At 51.0% G+C, this 20,951-nt stretch overlaps 1 protein-coding gene across 1 annotated transcript; it reads left to right on the top strand.

Moving 5' to 3' along the window:
• The first annotated feature begins 2,108 nt into the window (after positions 1–2,108).
• Positions 2,109–7,962, top strand: NRL (neural retina leucine zipper). Its single transcript, XM_035137209.3, has 3 exons — positions 2,109–2,514; positions 4,850–5,249; positions 6,240–7,962. Exons 1-3 carry the CDS (start codon positions 2,330–2,332, stop codon positions 6,621–6,623), a joined length of 969 nt encoding a protein of 322 aa, XP_034993100.2. The 5' UTR covers positions 2,109–2,329; the 3' UTR covers positions 6,624–7,962.
• The last annotated feature ends 12,989 nt before the right edge of the window (positions 7,963–20,951 follow it).

The following is a 20,951-nucleotide window of genomic DNA, read 5'->3' as shown; positions in this document are numbered from 1 at the left end:
TCTGCTGTTTCGAGTGCCACGCCACCTCGCCATGATTTCTGTTTTCGCATTCCTTATAGCTGTCGCATGCGTGTTTGCGTGAAATGGACTCAGCTGAGTCACCCGAGAGAGAGAGAGAGAGAGAGAGAGAGAGAGAGAGAGAGAGAGAGAGAAAGGCCCAAGTGTGCTTTTGAAAGTTCTGGCAATTCTCCCTGACCATAGAATCATAGAATCGTAGAGTTGGAAGAGACCACAAGGGCCATCCAGTCCAACCCCCTGCCAAGCAGGAAACACCATCAAAGCGTTCTTGACATATGCCTGTCAAGCCTCTGCTTCAAGACCTCCAAAGAAGGAGACTCTACCACACTCCTTGGTAGCAAATTCCACTGCCGAACAGCTCTTACTGTCAGGAAGTTCTTCCTAATGTTGAGGTGGAATCTTCTTTCTTGTAGTTTGAATCCATTGCTCCGTGTCCGCTTCTCTGGAGCAGCAGAAAACAACCTTTCTCCCTCCTCTATATGACATCCTTTTATATATTTGACTTTTATATATTTGACCATGACTCTGAACATACACAGAGTGCCTTTCCCCTGAGGGGGGAAGAACCTAGGACGAAAATAACAAGGGCAAGAGAGCGCCTTCCTGAAGTGAGACAGCTTCTGCTTACAAAAACTGCCCTGTTTCTGAGCATGTTCGGGGTGCTTCTCCACGCAAAACAGGAGGCAGCTTTTTTATATTTTAAATGGACCCGGAGAGCGACCCGGCTTTGATTCCCTCCTCCTATCCTAGCCCCAGGCATGTATGAGGCGAGCTGTGGTTAGGGACAGAAACGCCCTCTGCATATGCTCAGGGCTGCTCATGATGACTGTTTTGTAGCTTCTGCCGTTTTGTCATTGACAGCAGGACCTGGAGCGAAGGCCGTGACTGGGGGGGGGGGCTGAAGGGTTCAGCCAGGACTGGGGAACTGGGGAAGCGGGGGGCAGAGGAGGGGAGAGGAAGAGAGGAACCCCAGAAGGCTGCTTTATGCCAAGCCAGATTGATGGCCCATTTAGCTCAATACTGCCTACACTGGCCGGCAGTGGCTTTCTAGGGATTGAGGCGGGGGTCTCTCCTAGCCCTGCCTTTATACGTGGCCTCAGGGCAATATCCCCAATGTTCTTCAAAGGAGATACTCTACCGCTGAGCTAAGAGATTTTCTTAGCTCCTACGGGGATTTGAACCCACAGCCTTGGCATTACTGGCACTGCACCTGAGCTAAGCGGCACAACCGTGCACAATCCTATCTCAGCTGCCCCCACCGGGACGGCTTTCCGTCATATCCTGCTCTCTCCCTTTCTAGATTTCCTCCCTGCAAAACGTTCCTTTTCATTGCACATTCGTCATGATCTGCACTCGGGGCGCAATCAGGAAGGTCACAAGCCCCTGAAAAACCTTTGGTGTGGCTACACTGCTTTATTCTTATCTGGTGAGCACCCCTGTAGCTTTCTGCCACAAATCTTCTGGTTTTATTTTGGCCCCGCTTCCTCCGTCGTGTTACAGTACCGTTGGGAGAACCAACTGGAGTGGCGTGACTCCGCCGCAAAAGTCGTGTCGACACCACGCATCACTTTGAAAGCCACGCCTTCCCGCAAAGAAACTATAGTTTGCCCGCTCACAGTGCTACAAACCGTAGCATCTTCAATCAACTACAGTTCCCAAGATTCCTCGCAGGGAAGCCACGAAGCTTTAAATTCATAGTGCTGCGGATGTGACCCGGCGTGCTATTCTTGTGCCCCGAAAGCCAGCGTGGGGCAGCGGCGAGAGTGACGGACTCCCCATTTGGCCACGAAGCTTGTTGGGCGACCTTGAGTCCCTTTCCTCTCGGCCTAATCTACCTCGCAGGGGCGTTGTGGGGATTAATCGAGGGACTACCCTTTATGGCACCTCGAGAAAAGGATGGAATAATGAATGTGACGAAAGGAACGAATGTTGCAGAAACACCGTTCTGGAGGGGCCTCAGCCCTTCCCAGCTCTTTTCTGCCTGGAAACCGTGACTCAGGCCTCGCCGGCGATTGTGTGACTGGCTGCCCAACCGCAGCTGGGAGCGAAAAACAACAACTTGGCCTCTGTGCTTTTATTTTCTGCTCTCCAGATGAGGAAGTGCTGAGCCGAACGAAACTCGCTTCCTTGGCCAGGAGGGTTCAGGGACACCCTCGAGCAACTCCCACAGAAGTGGGAAGAGGCCTCTGGGCTGGAGTGGGGTGGGGTGGGGTGGGGGGGTTGCAGAGCCAAACATGGTCCTGGGCCTGCCCCCTTCTTTCCCCAGCATGCTAATGAGGTCCAAGGTCCCTTCTCCATTGGCTGGTGGCTAATGCCTTCCTCTGAGCTCAGCCTTCCCCGGTGCTTTAAATGGGACCCCGGAGTCCGGGCTCTGGTCTCTTGGGCTGGGCGACTGCCACCCTCCCCTGGCAGCAGTGCGCAGGGGCCAGGAAAGGTCAACAGCTGGACCACAGGAGCTGCGAGGAGGAGGAGGCAGATGGACTCCCAAACAAACAGGTGGGCAGGGAGGTCGGAGGCTAGGCTAAGGTTCATTCCTGGTTGGGGGGGGGTCTTCGCCACCCCACCCCAAGGTGCTGCAAACCTATTGGGTGCTGTTTCCCCCCCCCTCTCTCTCTCCTGGGAGATCCACAGCAAAACAGCCTTGGAGAGGCATTTGAGGGTTTATGTCTGTGTGTGGGGCATTTGGGAAAATTTTTTGTGTGGGGCAGCGGTGAACAATTTTGTGGTCTTCCTCTCCCCCCTGAGGTCAGCTCCACTCTTCTCGCTTTCGATTGTTTTCTCTCTTCCCCCCTAAATCACTTTCCTCGAGCGTTTCCGCTTTCGCCTGCTGTAAGAAAGGGATGGATCTAGAGCAGGCCTCCCCCCCCCCGCCCCACAACCTGGCTCCCTCCTCATATTTTGTACTACAACTCCCAGCAGGAAGCAGGTTGCGGGGACGTTGCCCTAGATCCGGCCGCAGGGATGATGGGGGCTCCCCTCTTCTCTCCTCTTGGGCATGTTTCTTCAGAGGTAGGTCCCTTTCAGCCTGGGGGAAGGGGAGGTGGCTCGCTCCTAAGCGAGTAGGGTTTAGGACCGCAGCTTTGAATGTGGGTCTTATTTAAGGACGGGACACAGAAGGGGCAGGAGTGTGCAAAACCAGTCCGAGCGACTGGGACCAGGAAGCATTGCGTGTCTCTGAAAGTGAGGGATATGAAAACCAAACTCAAGGCACCCAGAAAGGGTTTTCCGCTGCGATCAAACCAGAACCGACAGAACCCGCTGGCGTTCTAAGGCAGTGCGGTATAGTGGTTAGAGTGCTGCCGGAGACCAGAGTCTTTGGTCTGCTCTTAAGAGAGGGGAAGAAGACAGGTTGGCCAGGAATGGGGTGAAAGGAGAGAGAGAATTGCTGCTTCCCGCTTTTTATAGCTGCTCCAGCTTGATCAGAAGTCCCCGACTTTTCTAACTTCACCCTAAACACTCTGCGATGGCACCCAGTGATACCCGCAACCTTGCACTCCCTCCAGCAAGAGAGCCAGGAGATGCGTTAGGCAGGCAGGGTGGGGCGGCCAGAAGTTCAACAGGAAACAGCTGTTTGCAGCGGGCGATTCATGGAGGTGCCAGGAGACGGTGGAGTGAAAAGGCGAGATTTATTTCTGCAGATCTTGGTCATAATCTTAACAGGGACAGGCTAGCTGCTCAGGGCAGGATCAGAAAGGGGCTGGCTGGCTGGCCTTAATTTGTATAGGGCAGACCCACACTATTTAAAGCACATCAGAAACTCCCCCCCCCCCAAGAGACTCCTGGGAAAAGTACGGTAGTTTGTTAAGGAACCGGAGCTCTGCAAAGGGAAAAGTGTAGTTCCCAGAATGACTGGGAGGAAGTCATGTGCCTCTGCTTTGTGCATTTATCTCCCATCTTCTTGTTCAAGGTTGCGGGTTTGTGGTCCTCTCCCTCCTCAAAAAACTAGGTTAGGCTGGGGGGGCAGGCAATGAGCTTTGTGGCTGAGTGGAGATTCGAACTCGGGTCTCCCAAGTCCTCGTCCGGCACTCTAACCACTACACCACACTGGCATTAAATGAGCCAGCTCTTTGTTATGCACCTTTAGGTGCCAGGTGACAACAGTCCTCTTCACCCAGGCCTTGAGCTGATTGACATCCAACACCCTTTGAAATCTCTTGTGGGAGAGGGGACGGTTGGTTTGCCGTTGTCCTTGTTTTCATATCCTTCTTGTTTTTACTATGTTTTTAAGTGGGTCTTTTGTATCAATATTTTGATGGAAAAGGTTTCGGTTGCAAAGAAAGGGGTGCAAAGAAAAAGAAACGAAAAACGTAGAAAGAAACAATATACGAATATATACAATGTAGGGAAAAAATACAATGCGTTCTGGAATGGATTTGATATTATTATCCTAATACATACGGTATGTAAACATGAATAGCCTACTGTTGTAGTTTTATGTTGCGAAGATCTGTCCGTGGTATATGAATTTAATAAATGATTAAAAATGAAAATGAAGAAACAATCCGAGAGCCATTTCTGTTTCAGAAATTGAAGCAGGCCAGCCTGGGTTAACTTTCCCCCTCCCCACGGCAGAATTTATTGGCACCCGATATCCTAGTTACCCCGTGAGGCTGCGGAGAGGGGCTAGGAAGCATGGGGGCTGGTGCTCCTCAGTTGGGGGGGCTCCTTACCAAGCAGAGAAGAACAGGATGCTGGGTTTGTTTTGACACGCAGAGCTAATCCATGATTAAGCCGACCTTCAGGCTTCCAAGGTCTGCTCTCCATCCCTGGGAAAAGCTCAGGGAGAAGTCGCCTAATCTCCCCCCCCTTCCTCCTCTCCCCACCTGCGCAGAATGGGTGCCCCGCCGCCCAGCCCCCTGAGCCTGGAGTACCTGGACAACATCGACCTGCTGCGCTTCGAGGTGAAGCAGGAAGTGGCCCGCACCGGGGGCAGCTTCTCCCTGAGCTCCACGCCCTGCAGCTCCGTGCCCCCTTCGCCCACCCTGGACAAGACGGGAGACCCCAAGTCCACCCTGGAAGAGCTGTACTGGATGGCCACGCTTCACCAGACGCTGGCGGCGGCAGCGGCAGCAGGGGGCGGCCCCGAAGCCCAGCTGATGCCGGGTCTGGACGAGGCAGTGGAAGCTCTACTGGGGGTCCCGGTGATGGACGGGGGTCTTCGCGGCGGAACGGCCCCACAGCTCCAAGGTTTCTTAGGGGCTGTCGAGGGACCCGGTGGGGAACAGCAGCAGGTGAGAGGGAGAGGGAAGAGGTTGGCGAGCGGGTGGGTGGGTGGAATTATGGGGGTTCGGGGAGTGGGAGACAGAAATGGGGTGCCCTATAAAGTGCCGAGAGGTTCATAGAAGAAAGGCGGGAGAGACGGAAGGGTCCTTTCAGACCAGAGGCCTATTTTTCCATTCCAGAGTTCAACGAAGAAAGGCCCCCCTAAGAGAGCTCAGTGGGCAGAGCGGGAGGGTCTTAATCGCAGGGTGGTGGGTTCGAGCCCCGCGTTGGGTGAGAGCCATTGGAGGGGGTTGGACTAGATGACCCTCGGGGTGCCTTCCAATGCTACAATTCTGTGATTCTCACATGTGCAACGTGCCGTGCTGGAAAACAAACAAGCACAGTCCCCTCCCACAGCTGTACTGTAGTTAAGAGGGTTTTACGCCCAAGCATAGCTGCCAAGTTTTCCCTTTTCTCACAAGGAAGCCTATTCAGCATTAGGGAATTTCCCTTAAAAAAAGGGAAAATTCCCTTAAAAACTTGGCAGCTATGCGCCCATGACATTGCTGCCTGCTATTCGCTTTCCAAGTGCTGGAGATGTAAAGACGAAAGCTCCTGAGCACGTGCAGAGCACCCTTCCCCTTACATTCCTTTGAGAGCCACAATCTGGAGATCGACCAGAAAAGTAAAATAAATATCAACAAACATAACGTAAAATCATACAACTGTAGAGTTGAACGGGGCCCTGAGAATCTTCAGGCCCAACTCCCTACGATGCAGGAATCTTTTGCCCAACGTGGGACTTGAACTCACCACCCCGACTGAGCTATCCGGGTGGGGACAAAAGTTGGCAAGGAATCTTCACAGATAATTCCGCCGTGGAGATTTTCTTCCACCGGGGAGGCCGGCTGCAGGAAAAAAAAACCGAGGGATTTCCTGAGGGGAAAAGTCTCCGGAGGGATTTGGGGCTCTCCTGCTCACCGGCTTTTCTTCTCCCTCGCCCTCCCTTTCCTTTGCAGCTGGCCACGCTCTGCGACCGCTTCTCCGACGCGCAGCTGGTCTCCATGTCGGTGCGCGACCTCAACCGCCAGCTGCGCGGCTTCGGCAAGGACGAGGTGCAGCGGCTCAAGCAGAAGCGGCGCACGCTCAAGAACCGCGGCTACGCCCAGTCGTGCCGCTTCAAGAGGGTGCAGCAGCGCCACGTCCTGGAGGCCGAGAAGTCCCAGCTGGCGCAGCAACTGGAGTCCCTTCGCGCCGAGGTGGCGAGGGTGGCTCACGAAAGGGACATCTACAAGGCCCGCTGCCAGAAGCTTCTGGGGGACGCCGGCGCAGGGGGACACTGTGGCGAGGGGGCAGAGCCTCCGACACCTCAGCCCACCTCGATGGCACATTTTTACCTATGAGCAGCTCCCTTCCTGGCGCGATGGACTGTGGGTGGCGGGTGGGAGCGAGGGAACTGGGCGGGTTGCTTTCTTGCCCCACCAACATGGCCACTGGGGGGCGCTATGGACCAAGGGGCTGTCCCCCTCTTACTCTCCACTAGGGGGCAACATGAACACAGGCACTCCCCTTTTCCTGGCACCAGGTGGCGCAGGAGCACATAGGCCGCCAGGCGAGGAGACGATCTCCACGGCAAAAACATCTCTCAGGTCTCGCGGCTGCCGTGGCTCCTTCCCCTCCAGGGAACCCCGGGAACTGGAGTTTCCCAAGGTTCCCGGTGGCGCCGAAGCCCCGTCGAGTCTTTTGTGAAGCTATCCCGGGAGCTCTTGGGCTTTCTGAGAAGTGTGCTTTCTACATCGTTCTTGCCTCCACCGCCAGGCAAAGGAAAAAATAATAAAAGCCAGAGAGAGTGTGTGTATGACAGAGAGATGATTGAAGGCGGCTTCCATTTTCTCCCCAGAGCAGCGGTGCAATGGGCAGCGATGACGTTGCAATTGGGGAGGCAATTGGGGCCACTGGATTTGGGTTCTTTGGGATCCATTGAGCTCATGTCCTGCTTTGCGGATTTCCTCTAAGGGCATCTAGCCGGTCACTGCAAGAACAAGATAGCGGGTTTTTCCTTTGTGGGTCACAATTCCAGACCTGCCGGGCTGGTTTTTGAGGTGGTGGTGGGGGAAATGTTCTAACATAAAGGGGGCAGACCGCGTGTGGGCCTAGCATGTCGGGATAGAAATTTCCGGAAATGGGGAAGGGAGAACTTGCTGCGGTTGCTAAGCAACAGCCCCAGCATCCCTCCCAGCCCTTTTCTCAGTCCTGGCGAAACAGCTCAGTGGAACTGAAGTCCAGCGGCCATGTTGTGACGGGGAAGAGAATCGCTGCGCACCCTCTGAGGATTTGGCCTGTTTGGCAGGGAAATTGTTAGGGAAAGGAGCGATATCTAACAGTGCGTCTCAAGGACGCTTCTTGCTCCAAAGGGAGCCGCAGCCTCAGGCCTTCCTCCTGCCGAAAGCATGATATTTTAAAAGTTTCCCGCTCCCCACACGCTAATTCCTCCTGACGTCCCAGGATCAAATCCACGTCTGGGAACCTCCGTTTTCGACAAAGAGGAGAAACGACAGCACTGCAGTTTGTGTGCTTAAGTCGTTCTTATTCCGAGAGTCCAAAGAGCAAAGGGCAAGGGAAGTTTTAATGGAAGATGGAGACAGCACCTTGGGACATATCAATGAGGGAAGGCTGGGAAATCTAGGGAGTCTACCTTCCCTACTGCCTGGAAAGGGATAACTATATTAATGATTTTTTTTTTTTTAAAAACTGCATTATATTAGGCAGGTCCTATTACTATAAAAAGTGTCTCTGTGTGTTTGCATTTCAAAAGAGTGCATGTTCAAAATGGAACATAGTGTGGATGCAAAATATGGAAAGGAGATTTATTGCATGGATGCAAATCTCTGTGGTGTGTGTGTGTGTGTGTGTGTGTGTGCTGTTGTAGCCACACACTTGCAGTAGCTGTGCATGCAACAATGTGTGACAGGCCTTGGGGTTTTATGTCGGCACAATGAGCGTACTACACATTTAAAGCACATTTCAAGGGCATGTGGGGACCCAGGTGGCGCTGTGGTTAAACCACTGAGCCTAGGGCTTGCTGATCAGAAGGTCGGCAGTTCGAATCCCTGTGACGGGGTGAGCTCCCGTTGCTCGGTCCCAGCTCCTGCCAACCTAGCAGTTCGAAAGCACGTCAAAATGCAAGTAGATAAATAGGAACCGCTACAGCGGGAAGGTAAACGGCGTTTCCATGTGCTGCTCTGGTTTGCCAGAAGCGGCTTTGTCATGCTGGCCACATGACCTGGAAGCTATATGCCGGCTCCCTCGGCCAATAATGCGAGATGAGCGCGCAACCCCAGAGTCGGTCACGACTGGACCTAATGGTCAAGGGCATGGCATGGCCCAAAAGAATCCTGGGAGCTTGTCATCTGTTAGGTGGAACCTCCAGCTCCTGGGATTCGTTGGGGGGAAGTCAGGTGCGTTTTAAATGTGCGTTGAATGTGCTTTAAATGTATGGTGCCGTCGGAGAAGCACACAGAAACAGCGGCGTGCAATCGAGCTCTCCCACAGAAAGGGACGCGCAAATGCAATTTATTGTGCAGCTGTGCGCTGTCCCGTTCCAGTCATCCTTGTTGTTAAGCGCATGTCATATGAACCCTGCGCATGGACTTGCACAGGAGTGGTTGTGAGTGATCCTTAGCGTGTGTGTCCGACCGGGTGGCTTGTGGTTTGCTTGCGCAAGGGGCAGGGAGGGGGGCATTTGGGGAGAAAGCAGGATGGGGCTGTGGGCAAACGGGTGTCTTTTGTGACCTGACTCCCAAATATGTGCATTGTGTGGCGCAAATTCATCGCTCCCTTTGACGCACACTCAACGACGCACCCCCTCCCCCAGGCAGCCGCCTCAATCTGTTTAGCTTTCCAGTATTTTCTACTACCGTATTTATTTCCGAAGCGACTCCTTTTCGCTCCAAGTGAACATTCTGAGCCAGTGTGCGGCCCAGAAGGGGGAAATCAGAGGCAGCAGATTTTCTGGTATGAATGGATTTTTAAAATTAATAAAAGGACCCTTAAAAAAAACCAAGGTAACAAAGAGTGTGGAGTTCTTTCATTTTCTGCATGGTTCCTGTTTACTGCCTGTTTACGGCCACGTAGTCAGGCCTGGCTGCTTTCTGAGCATTTCGAACAGAGAAGACTGCTCAGCCTTCCTGTACTTTACTCCCTTCTTGTGCTAAGATAATCAATGAGAGACTTTTCCCTTTTGCTCCCTGGCAATCTGATCTGGATACAATCCAATGGATAAAAGGCCTGGATGTGAAGAGACCTTGGCTCAAAGTCTGCCTAGCCATGGTCTTATCACCTGGGCAAGTCGCATATGCCTCAGTTTCCATATCTGTACAATGGGATGCTAACAATGTTGGGTGGGGTATGTGCTTGCATGCAGGAGGTCCTAGGTTCAATCCCTGATTGGGAGGGAGAATCCTGCAGAGCTGCTGCCAGTCAGTGTAGACAATACTGAGATAGATGGACCAATAGTTTCACTCTGTGTAAGACAGCTTCCCGGCAGTCTGCTCTGCACGATGATCACAAGCAAGGACTGCAAAAACCGCCACGTATAGTATTTCTCTTCCCCCTCTAAAAAAAAGTGCTGAATAAATGGCTGTGATTAATAATATAGTCAAAGCTCTACTGAAAGCATAGCTGGAAAAAACAACAGCCCACCTCCTGGATGTTTCAGTTTTGCTGAGTTTTGTCCCTGGGGCCAAAGGAGATGATGAACCCTAAGATGAGGTGTTGCCATACCTGAGCACAAGGTGGCGCCAGAGGACAAGCAAGCCCCTATACAAAGGCTAGGAGAGCCAAGGGCCAGAATTAATAAAACAAAAATTTAATATTTATACCCTGCCCATCTGGATCGATTTTCCCAGCCACTCTGGGCGGCTTACAGCATATCTAAAAACATAACAAAAACATCAAGTGTAAAATGAAATGAGCCCCTGTTTTGCCATGGACACCGTGTCCCCCCCCCCCTGCTTCCAGTCCTAGAGATGCAAAGGTTACAGAAGGAACTCTGCACATGCTCAGAAACATTTGTTCTGAGTTCCCGCCTTCCCATGTGAACTTGATGAATCACAGCCTCTAACCCAGAGCTTTTCAAACGGTGTGTTGCGACATATTTGCGTGTCTGCTGCGGTGTGTAGGTGTGTCACACGAACGCTCCCGGGGCTGGAAAGGGGTTAGTTTAACCTCCGGTTTGCTAGTAAAACTGAATTACTGTGTCGCAAAATGATGCATGTCTAAAAAGTGTGTCACCAACATGAAAAGTTTGGAAAGCTCTGCTCTAAACGCTTCCCATCTCATTCCTTTGCACCTCATCAAGAGGAACAAGCCACTCCAATCCAGCCGTCGGAGATAACTTTTCCTCGGTGAGCAAAATATTAACCTCATAGATTTTGGAGGCAATTGGTGCGTCAACTCGCAAAGAAATTATACGTGCATCACCATGAACTCATCACATCGTCAACTCAATACCAAACGTTGCTTGGAATAACTGATAAGGGAAAACAGACCCTAGAGTTCTGTTTTATTTATTACCGATTCCAAGGCATCGGGTAAAAAGCGAATGACAATCGACTGTTGTGTACAGAATAGTGTGATCATGTTACCGTAAGTTTATTTTAGGTTTAGTTTATTTATTAGGACAGCGTGAGTGGTTTTCCCCCCTCATGTGGTAGTGACTTCAGTTTATTTCAGCACGTGATGAATTCTGAATTAGATATATACAGGGGCACCGAAATCTTTTAAGTGCTCAAGGCCTCTAAAGGTCTTAAATTGCCCCGGACGCCACAACGGGAAGCCCGGAAGGAGACCTGAACACAGCAGCCTTCTTCCCTCTTGCAGTTCTTCTTCCCAACAACTCATAAACCCCCTTCCCTATTCCTTCCCTTGAGAGATGGCAGTTGGGGACACCCCCTTTTTTTGTTCCCAGAAACATCTGCTAGGAGGCTGGGCTGCAGATGGGTGCATAATAGGCTGTTGCCTCTGTGTAGCGCCCCCTGCTGGGTAAATGTCCCCCCCCCTCTCAGGAGGGTGACACAAAGACCGCCTGCCAGCTGCCTTGCCAGGCTGGTTCCTGGCAGCTCTGTAATTAGACCCCAAAGCCGCAGATCTCAGATCAGCCTGGCAGAACTGCTGCAGAAGTTGGCTGCTCTCCTGGGCCCCGGCGTCTCCTTGGCCCCACGCAATCCATAGCCTTCCTTGACCCCAAGGATTGCTCTCCTCCGTTGCCCTCCTCCTCCTTTCCCTCCACAAATATTATGACTAAATTGCGATTAAAAATATGAGCTATCGGTGGAGGGCAAAGGTATGTGCGCACAGTGATACCCAAGATCGGGGGGCATGCTGGATGTAAATTGGGTCAGGGTTCCCCCCCCTTCCTGGCCTGGGATTCTGGCAAAGGATTCTGGGCTGTGATCTGAACTGGCTTTGCATCCCGGGTCCAAATGAGCTCTGCCCTAAGTGCTAAGGGATCGTGCCCATACACACTCGCTTCAGAAACCGAAAGCTCCCCAGCAGGGATTCAAAGCAGCGCTTGCGGGGGGCAAGGCTATGATTTTCGATTGGTGGTGGTGATGAAGAAAAACAGTCTGTACATGCTCAGAGGCACTTCATTCGTTGCTTCCAGAAGAGCCCATCTAGACAGTCCAGCATCCTGTTCTCACAGCAGCTGACTTGATGCTTAGGGAGCTGGGTATGTTTAGCCTAGAGAAGAGAAGATTAAGGGGTGATGTGATAGCCATGTTCAAATATATAAAATGATGTCATATGGAAGAGGCTGAAAGGTTGTTTTCTGCTGCTCCAGAGAAGCGGACACGGAGCAATGGATTCAAGCTACAAGAAAGAAGATTCCACCTAAACATTAGGAAGAACTTCCTGACAGTAAGAGCTGTTTGGCAGTGGAATTTGCTGCCAAGGAGTGTGGTGGAGTCCCCTTCTTTGGAGGTCTTTAAGCAGAGGCTTGACAGCCATCTGTCAGGAATGCTTTGATGGTGTTTCCTGCTTGGCAGGGGGTTGGACTGGATGGCCCTTGTGGTCTCTTCCAACTCTATGATTCTATGATGCTGGTCCAGCAGGTAGTAGCCCTCTCACTTAACCCACGCCTTGGAACATTAAAAAAACAAAACGGTTGGTTAGATTTTCAGGGGCACCGAGTTCCCCTCAAGGGTCTCATCCGTTTTCCCAAAGATGCTGACACCCTCCAGGCTTGCTGTAGAGGCATCTGGCTGGCCACTGGGAGAACTGGATTCTGGACTAAATGGCCTGATCCTGTGAGCTCTTCTTCTTTCTTATTTGCACAACCCATCATCCCAATTATACCCAAGCGGCTCTCAGTTTCACTGTTTAACTCCCAGATTAACAGAAAAAGGGGGAAAGATGGTCGCGAAGATCCTTAGATTGCTTCTAAACACGATTGCTGAATGGATCCTCAGCGTTCAAAGGCAGTCTATCCCTGATTTCCAGTTGCTGGCAGGTCAGGCAAGTGGAGCGGTGTTTTGTTTTGTTTTTACTTCCCGGCCCTGCTTGTGGGCTCTCCAAGTGTCTGATGCCCAGCGGGTAGGATGAATGGGCAGAGAGGGGGGTGCCTCCATATGCTCAGCTCTGCAGATAAGTTTCCCAAGGTCTTTCGCCCTCACCCCCTGCCAGTATCTCAGCCAGCCCACCCCAGGAACCCTGTCAAGAGCTGTTGTGAAATTTGCTTTCTGCTTGCAAAGCTGGCCTGTGCCCAAGGCTGGCACCCTGCCCAGCCTTTTTCTCGTCGGAAAGGAGGGGGGGGGAGTGCCGTTCTCGGTAGCCACCCTGTCGCCAACCATCCCATATTTGCCCTTTCTCCTCTTAATGAATATCCCTGTAATTAATATCTCTGCTCCCCACCTCCTCCTCCCCTCTCCAGCCAGCCCCTGGGGTGGTTGTTTTTAGGACATGATGGCATTGGGGGTGGGAGAAAAGACGACTCATTGCACATCTTCTCCGTGGCCTTGAGGGAGAGATAGGGGAAGAACACTCAATTTCTCCTGCTAGTCTCTCCTTCTGTTGAAAGTTGGAGAGATTGTGTTTTTGTTTTGCTTTTTCAAATTCCTACTGACAGTGTCCCAAATACAGAGCTTCCCCCAGCGGATGGGGGGCAGGCGTGGGCGGCTACTGGCACGCTGATCATTACAGCGAAGAAAGGAAGAAAAGAGCTCTTGCTGCAGAGCAGACGTTTAAATTGTTCTGAAATTGGCGAGGGAAGCGACAACCGCATCTATCCAGGAGACACCCCCCCACACAAAAAAGCCTTCATGGAATTGTAGCTTTGGAAAGGGCACGAGGGTCATCTAGTCCCACCCCCTGCAATGCAGGAATCTTTCACCAAACTTGGGGGCTCGAACCCATGACCCTGGGATTAAGAGATCGTGCCCTGCCGACCAGAGCTATTCAAACTCTTTATCACTTTATCTTTAAGAAGGATGTCACAGAGAACAGAATACAACCCAAGACCCAGGATATATAGTACAGTAGTTTGGGCAAACTGAAGGAAAAATCTGAGATTGTTTTTGTTCTCCATGCTTCTGGTCCTCATTATTTACACACTGCATTTTCTCCCACCTTTTTCTCCAAGGAGCTCGGTGGCGTATGTGGTTCTCCCCTTCATTTTGTCCTCACAACAGCCCTATGAGGTAGGTTAAGCTGAGTAGGAGTGTGTGGCCCGGGTGTCACCCAGAGAGCTTCATGTCTGAGTGAGGATTCGAACCCTGGTCTCCCAGGTCCTCGTCCAACACTCTAACTGCTACAGTAAACTGGTGTCACTGTAGTTAATTTCCACAGAAAGAGGTCTCAAACCCCAGCCAACCTGCCCCCAGGGTGCCAAATCCTCTGGCCACGAGGCTGTTTGAAGAGTCAGCGGCGAGGGAATTGTACTCCGCACGCAGTCAGAAGCACTCATTGCTGTTTCCCAGCATGGACATGCAGAGCAGGCTCTTAGGCTGAACTCTGCAAGGGGAAGCGAAAGGAAAGCTGGTGGTTTGCAAAGTCCCCAGCAGGATGCGCTGCACTTTATCAAGCTTAAATTTAATCTCTGCAGAGTATGGAATGCACGGATGTTCAGCTGCACAATTGCGTATCGGAGCCGCAGATACACTTATTTCTCCCCCCACAATCAGAGGCTTCTTCTATAGAGGACACTGGCCAACTGAGTTCCCTCCAAGTCCCAGGACATCTCGCTATGTTCCCATTGTCCTGGGCTAGCAAGAGGTGGGTGGGGAAGGTGCCAAGGGAGTGAGCTCATCAGGCTGCCAGGATTCGCTCCTTATAGGCATCTCTCTGGTACCCAAGGTGGGTCAGAGGATGAGGCAACCTGTGGTTGCCTAGCAACCATGGAGCTCACCCCCTCTGCCTTTTCTCACTGCCCAGCAAAGCAGCCATGAGAGGCAGAGGCTTGCCAATCACCAGCTAGGCCCAAGCGGTTGCCTAGCAACCAGGCCTAACTCACTTCTCCCTTTCTCCCAGCACTGCAACAGCAATTTTTAAAATTTGCTTTATTTTCGCTGTTGTTTTCCCCAAAGCCTCCAAATGGGTTAGGGTGGTGCATGGGCTACCCCTTCCCCTTTTATCCTTACGACAAGCCCGTGAGGTTGTCTAGCCCACAAAGGCCCCCTTGACGTGCAACACCAGCCGCCAGATCCACAACTGTACCTTACATTTAAAGCACCACTGTGCCACTATAAACACTCATGGCTTTCCCCCAAAGGATCCTGGGAACTGTAGTTGTTTGGAAACCCTTCCCAGAGCTAGAGTTCCCAGAGTTCCCTGGGAAGAGGGGTGGATCCTGAACCACTCTTAAAAATTGCAGCTCTGTGATGGAGGGGAATGGGGCTCTCCTAACAACAACGGTTCCCAGAATTGTTTGTGGGGGTAGGCCATGGGGATTAAAGTGGTACAAAAGCACTTTCAATGTGCGGTGTGGATGTGGCCAGAGAGGGTGACCCTGGGGAGACAGAACAAGGACATTGCACCCGCTTTCCAAAGGGGCCTGATTAGGGCTGCCATACGTTGGGTTTTCCCTGATATTTCCAGGATTTCAAAGGTGGAATTGACATCCGGGGGGTGGGGGTGGGGGTCTTTCCAAAATACGGCGCTTTGTCCTGGATCTTAGACAAGTCAATCGAAAAATTCCGTGGTGGTTTTTTTTTTTTTTGTAGAAAAAAGCTCAACAATTTTGGGGTGTCCTGGTTTTTGCTTTTTGAAATACGGCAACCCTAGATGCCCACCAACCCAAACATCCTATTTCTCCTGGGACATACGGTAGTGGAGGTGCAGGAGCTTAAGACCGATAAATTGTGGGTTTTTTGTCATTCTCCCATGTGCAGATGAAGCAACTGAGGTTGGCTTCTGAAAGATCCAAGTGTCACCCATTACACCTCCATTTTTTAAAGGTTTTTTTTTAAAATCGTGTTTTTGGTATTCCGTTGGGAGCCGCCCAGAGTGGCTGGGGAAAACCAGACAAATGGGTGGGGTATAAATAAATTATTATGATTATGATTATGATTATGATTAAATTAGCCCGGGAGGTTCTGGGAGCCGATTCCTGTACCAGACATAGGCCGCATTCACAACATACATTTAAAACAGCCCTGGCTTCCTCCAGAAAATTGTAGTTTGCTAAGGCTGCTGGTAGCTATTAAGAGTCCCCATATTCCCCACACAGAGCTACAATTCTCAGAGCGGTTTAACAATCAATCCATCTTAACAGGGAATTCTGGGAATTGTAGTTCTCTTGAGGGCAATATGTGTATCCTTTCAACTCTCAGCACCCTTAACAAACTGCAACTCCCAGATCTTTTGGGATGGGGTGGGGTGGGGAGCCATGATTGTTCCAAGTAGTATCAAAGTGCTTTAAATGCAATTGTGAATGTGGCTTATATTTGTGCCTGGGCATAGCCCCGGAATTGATCTTCAGCAGAGACGCTAGTCCATATGAAAGCAATAACAGAACCAAGCTGATTAGGCACAACACACAGTGTCTTCTTTCGATTCTGCAGAGAGCCGGGCTTTAGGGCTGGAGTTCTACCTTCCAGGAAAGCTTGGACCGACTTACGCTTCAGAGAGATTTAGGTGAGGTATTGTGATCCTCGACACACACACACCCTTTGGATCTCCGCTGCCTCCCACTCTGAGCTCCCAAATATCAGACTTGGTAAAAAACACAGTGCTGGAGCATAATTAAAAATTCCACGGCTGCAAGAATTCATAATGCCATCTGAGAGACGCAGACGCAAGCAATATATGTGATGATACCAAAGGAAGGGTGGGGGAGGAGATACTACCTTTGCATCTCGGATCTGGGGCTGACACAGCAATACCCCCCCCATGCAAATCTTCTGATAATAATGGTTCCCGCAAGCAGGTGTGATTTAACAGTAGCACGCATGCACGCACGCGCACACTCTTGATCCGAAATGGAAACGTTATGGAGAAAAATCGATATTATTTATTAATCGCCGAGGGCGAAATGGGAATCGTTGAATGCCCTGTGCATGGAGTAAGCCATCAGTGATAAATATCTTAGCCAGGTTTTTTTTTGGGGGGGGGAGATAGAAATGCACTGCCATCAAGGCAAAATGAGAGAGACTCAGAAACTTAGTTTTCCTGTAAACAGAAAAGCTGGCCTGTGCATGCAAGTGGGAGAGTTTTGTTCTGCTCCTGTGAAAGTTACTTCAGAAAATGAACCCTACAAAGGCTCCTGCCATTTAGGGATTGGTTTGGGGGGAGCAATAAAACACCCCTCATTCTTCCCCCGTAATACAGGTCTCCCCCCAACAACTCCACATTTCCTAACTTTGGAGAGCCCTTCCCATCCCTGTTCATTTGTCTGCTGACAAACTCCTGCATCCTGCAAAGGATTATGGGAAGCACAGGATGGCAACCTTCCTTAGGCTATACCTGCCCTTCAAACATCAGTTTTAGAGCCGTTTAAGCATCACGGCTCCCCCAAGAAATCTGGGGAATTGTGAGAATCCTCTGTAGGATGACATTTGAAACTGGGATGGCGATGGGGAAGGGTACGGTACCCATAGCTGCAATCAGTTACGCTGGGCCTGTTGCGTCGACTTGAGAGAGAGAAAAGTGTGCTTTCTGGGAGGGGCGCATGGGAGATGTTGCCAAACTGATTTGGAAGGTGGCTTGTCCGCCGTGGCTGATCTCACACTAAGGAAGCGCGGAGAGGCTTCTAAGGCACTCTGGGGTTCCTGTGAACACAGTTCAGGAACCGCTAATCAAACTGGTGCCGTTCCTTGGTGTACTTTGCAAGACGACAGCTTGATAAACACCGACCTCTTAAGCCTCCAGGAATTCTCGAAAGCAATTCAGGCGGAGAGCGGGACCAGGGTAGAAAGCTCCCATGTAATCACCATGTAGCCTGGGGACTCCGATTTAGCTGAGGCTGCCGGTTCTGCAGCGCACTCAGCACAATGGCAAATCCAATCTGGCGCATGTCATCCCGTGCGCGCCACATCACGAGAAAGCGCCTGCAGAGCAAACCGCTCCTGCTGCCTCTTATCTGTGAGCTGGCTTGAGTCAGCAGCTGCCAAATTTCAGAGCCGGAGTGGCTCCGGTATATGGCACCTACAGAAGTGCGCGCTAGAGTGCAAAGAGTGCTTCTGAGCATGTGCAAAGGGTATTTCTGAGTAACTAGGCCGGTTGACGTGCATAAATGGTAAAGGTTGGGGAAAGGGATCAACACCAGCTGTTTAGAGCCCATCCAATGCACGCATAAAGCATGGTGGGAACTGTAGCTTTCTGCCCCACAGAACCACAATTTGCAGTATCCTTAACAAACGACAGCTCCCAGGATTCTTTGGGGGGAATAATGTGCTTTGAATGGATGGTGTAGGCCAGTGTTTCTCAACCTTTTTTGGGCCAAGGCACACTTGTTCCATGAAAAAAATCACGAGGCACACCACCATTAAAAAAGTTAAAAAATTTAACTCTGTGCCGCCCTATATTGACTATGTAATTATGACTGTAAGAAACACTTGCCAATTGCTGTGTTGGTTGCAATCTCCTGTAATAAGGCTTCACAAGCCGCTGATTTCTCTGCCAGCACAATCCTTTGCTCAGCAAGTTTCAGGTTGAGCTCATCCAGCCAGCTTCTTTAAGTTTGTCTAAAACCACCCTCCCGTGGTGGTGGCGGCTGTTGAGAGCTGCGCTCGCCCCGCGTCGTGACCCGGCCGGCTTCCTTTCCGGCGGGTCAGCGGTGTTTATTGGTGGCCGCCAGGCACGTGACAATGCAAATCGCCCTTCTCGTCGCCGCACGTCGCGGCACACCAGCCAGCGTCTCGCGGCACACTAGTGTGCCGCGGAACAGCGGTTGAGAAACACTGGTGTAGGCCTGCTCCATTGTAATGGGTCATATGTTAGCTCAGCCATCCCCAAACTTCGACCCTCCAGATGTTTTGGACTACAGTTCCCATCTTCCCCAACCACTGGTCCTGTTAGCTAGGGATCATGGGAGTTGCAGGCCAAAACATCTGAAGGGCTGCAGTTTGGGGATGCCTGTGTTAGCTATTCTCAGCCTGGATGGACATGAGAAACTTAGGTCCATTACGGTAGTTTCCATTGGGTCTACTCTGATTATGGATTCAACCCAGCGGGTTCTTTTTAAGCAACAGGAACTGCTGCAATCAGAAACCGTTCCACGATCGGCATCCATTCCCGAAACAGCCTCAGTGCCAGGAGAACAACTACGCATCACCACCAGATTAATAGGGCTAGTCAGAGGTTGCCACAAATGAAAGACGAGGGAACACCGCAATGGAAGGAAGCCATGCCAGGAGACTCATCGCAGCCCAGCTTGGGAAACAGGGCCTTGGAAGAAGAAAGAAAATGTTGTCTTTCCCACCTTTTAAATAAACTAATTCCCAGCGTGTGCTGGGCATGGCTGCTGCATGGTGAGGAGGCCTCACTCTGCACATGCTCAGAGGTAATGCCATTTTGATTAATAATAATAATTTTCATACCCCGCCCATCTGGCTGGATTTCCCCAGCCACTCTGGGTGGCTCCCAATCGAATATTTAAAAACACAATGCACAGCATTAAACATTAAAAACTTCCCTAAACAGGGCTGCCTTCAGATGTCTTTTAAAAGTAGGATAGTTGCTTATTTCCTTGACATCTGATGGGAGGGCAATTCCACAGGGCGGGGGCCACCACCGAGAAGGCCCTCTGCCTGGTTTCCTGTAACTTTGCTTCTCGCAGGGAGGGAACCGCCAAAAGGCCCTCGGCGCTGAATCTCAGTGTCCGGGCCGAATGATGGGGGTAGAGACGCTCCTTCAGGTAATACTGGGCCTTTGAGGCTGCTTAGGGCTTTAAAGGTCAGCACCAAAACTTTGAATTGTGCTTGGGAACGTACTGGGAGCCAATGCAGGTCTCTCAGGACTGGTGTTATATGGTCCCGGCGGCTGCTCCCAGTCACCAGTCTAGCTGCCGCCTTTGTACATGCCTTGTTGACCACTTTGATCAGCAGAACAGACACTTTTACAAGCGCCATATCACCTGCAAGGAACCAGTCCTTTACTTTGGCAGCACCTCTGAACCTCCCCGCCTCTTCTGTTCAGTTTTTGACATCTGCTGAAATATTTTCTGTTTATGCGATCTTACCCGGACACGTAATTTTATTACGTACGCTACTAGCTGACCCGGCCACGCGTTGCTGTGGTTCTTTCTTTCTTCCCCATCATTGGAGAAGGAGTTGTCAGTTCCTGGGTTCCATTTCCCAGTATTTACTTTTGTCTGAGCCCTCTGTTGTCCCCTCCCCCCTGTATCTCCATACATTGGCCCCTGCGCACGCATCGTGAACATTTCTATATATTTAGATTAAGGATGGGGGGTGATGATGTGCCCTGGGACCCAGAGAACTACTTAAAGAATCCCAACCCAGGGGGGAGGGGTCAAATAGTGAAGTCCCATAGCCCCGTAGCAACAGACAGGCCCAGACAGAAGGAAGGGGGTCATATGGGCCACTTGGCACGGGCCTCCGAATCTAAAGGGGGCCTCGGTCACCATATTCACAATCAGTAAAATGATAAAAGTAACAAAAGGGTTAAAAAGGGGGCCACATTATCTACCTGGCCCGGGCCCTGTAAGGGCCTGGCAACAGAAGGCGCGTTCTGAAGTACCCGAGTTGTTCAGTTCCATAAAAAACCCAGGAAGTGGCAAGGGGAAGGTAGGGGATTGTAAATGGGGTGGCCACTGCAAATATCTGAGGACTTAAACTGGGGAGAGAAAGTGCATGGGTTTTTTTTTTAACAATCAGTTGTTTCTCCTAAAATAAGACATTTGTGCAATATAAGCCATACCCCGAAAATAAGACATAGTGATAGGTGCAGTTCTGGAGGGCCCCAAGGAAGAGGTAAGGCTGGACGCGTAATAAAAAATAAGACATCCCCTGAAAATAAGCCAATGTGGGGTTATTTTAGGAATAAAAAAATAAGACGGTGTCTTATTTTTGGAGAAAGACGGTAAAGCCTAGGTTAAAAGGGGCACGACTGTGGCTAATCCCTGTGACTGCCCCCACATGTCCTGATCCATGATCTATTCTGTTCCCCCCCCTCCATGACTGGCGTATCTCATGACGTTTTGAAGGATGGTATTTATTTTTGTCTTGTGGATTTTTTGGGGGGGGGGGTTAGTGGTGCTAAATTGTAAAGTAAAAACC

Source organism: Zootoca vivipara, chromosome 12 (genome assembly GCF_965207765.1).
Source record: "Zootoca vivipara chromosome 12, rZooViv2.hap1.1, whole genome shotgun sequence".
In the NCBI taxonomy this organism is placed as follows: domain Eukaryota; kingdom Metazoa; phylum Chordata; class Lepidosauria; order Squamata; family Lacertidae; genus Zootoca; species Zootoca vivipara.
Note: the sequence above shows the minus strand (reverse complement) of the source record. Positions and strands in the feature narration are given on the sequence as shown.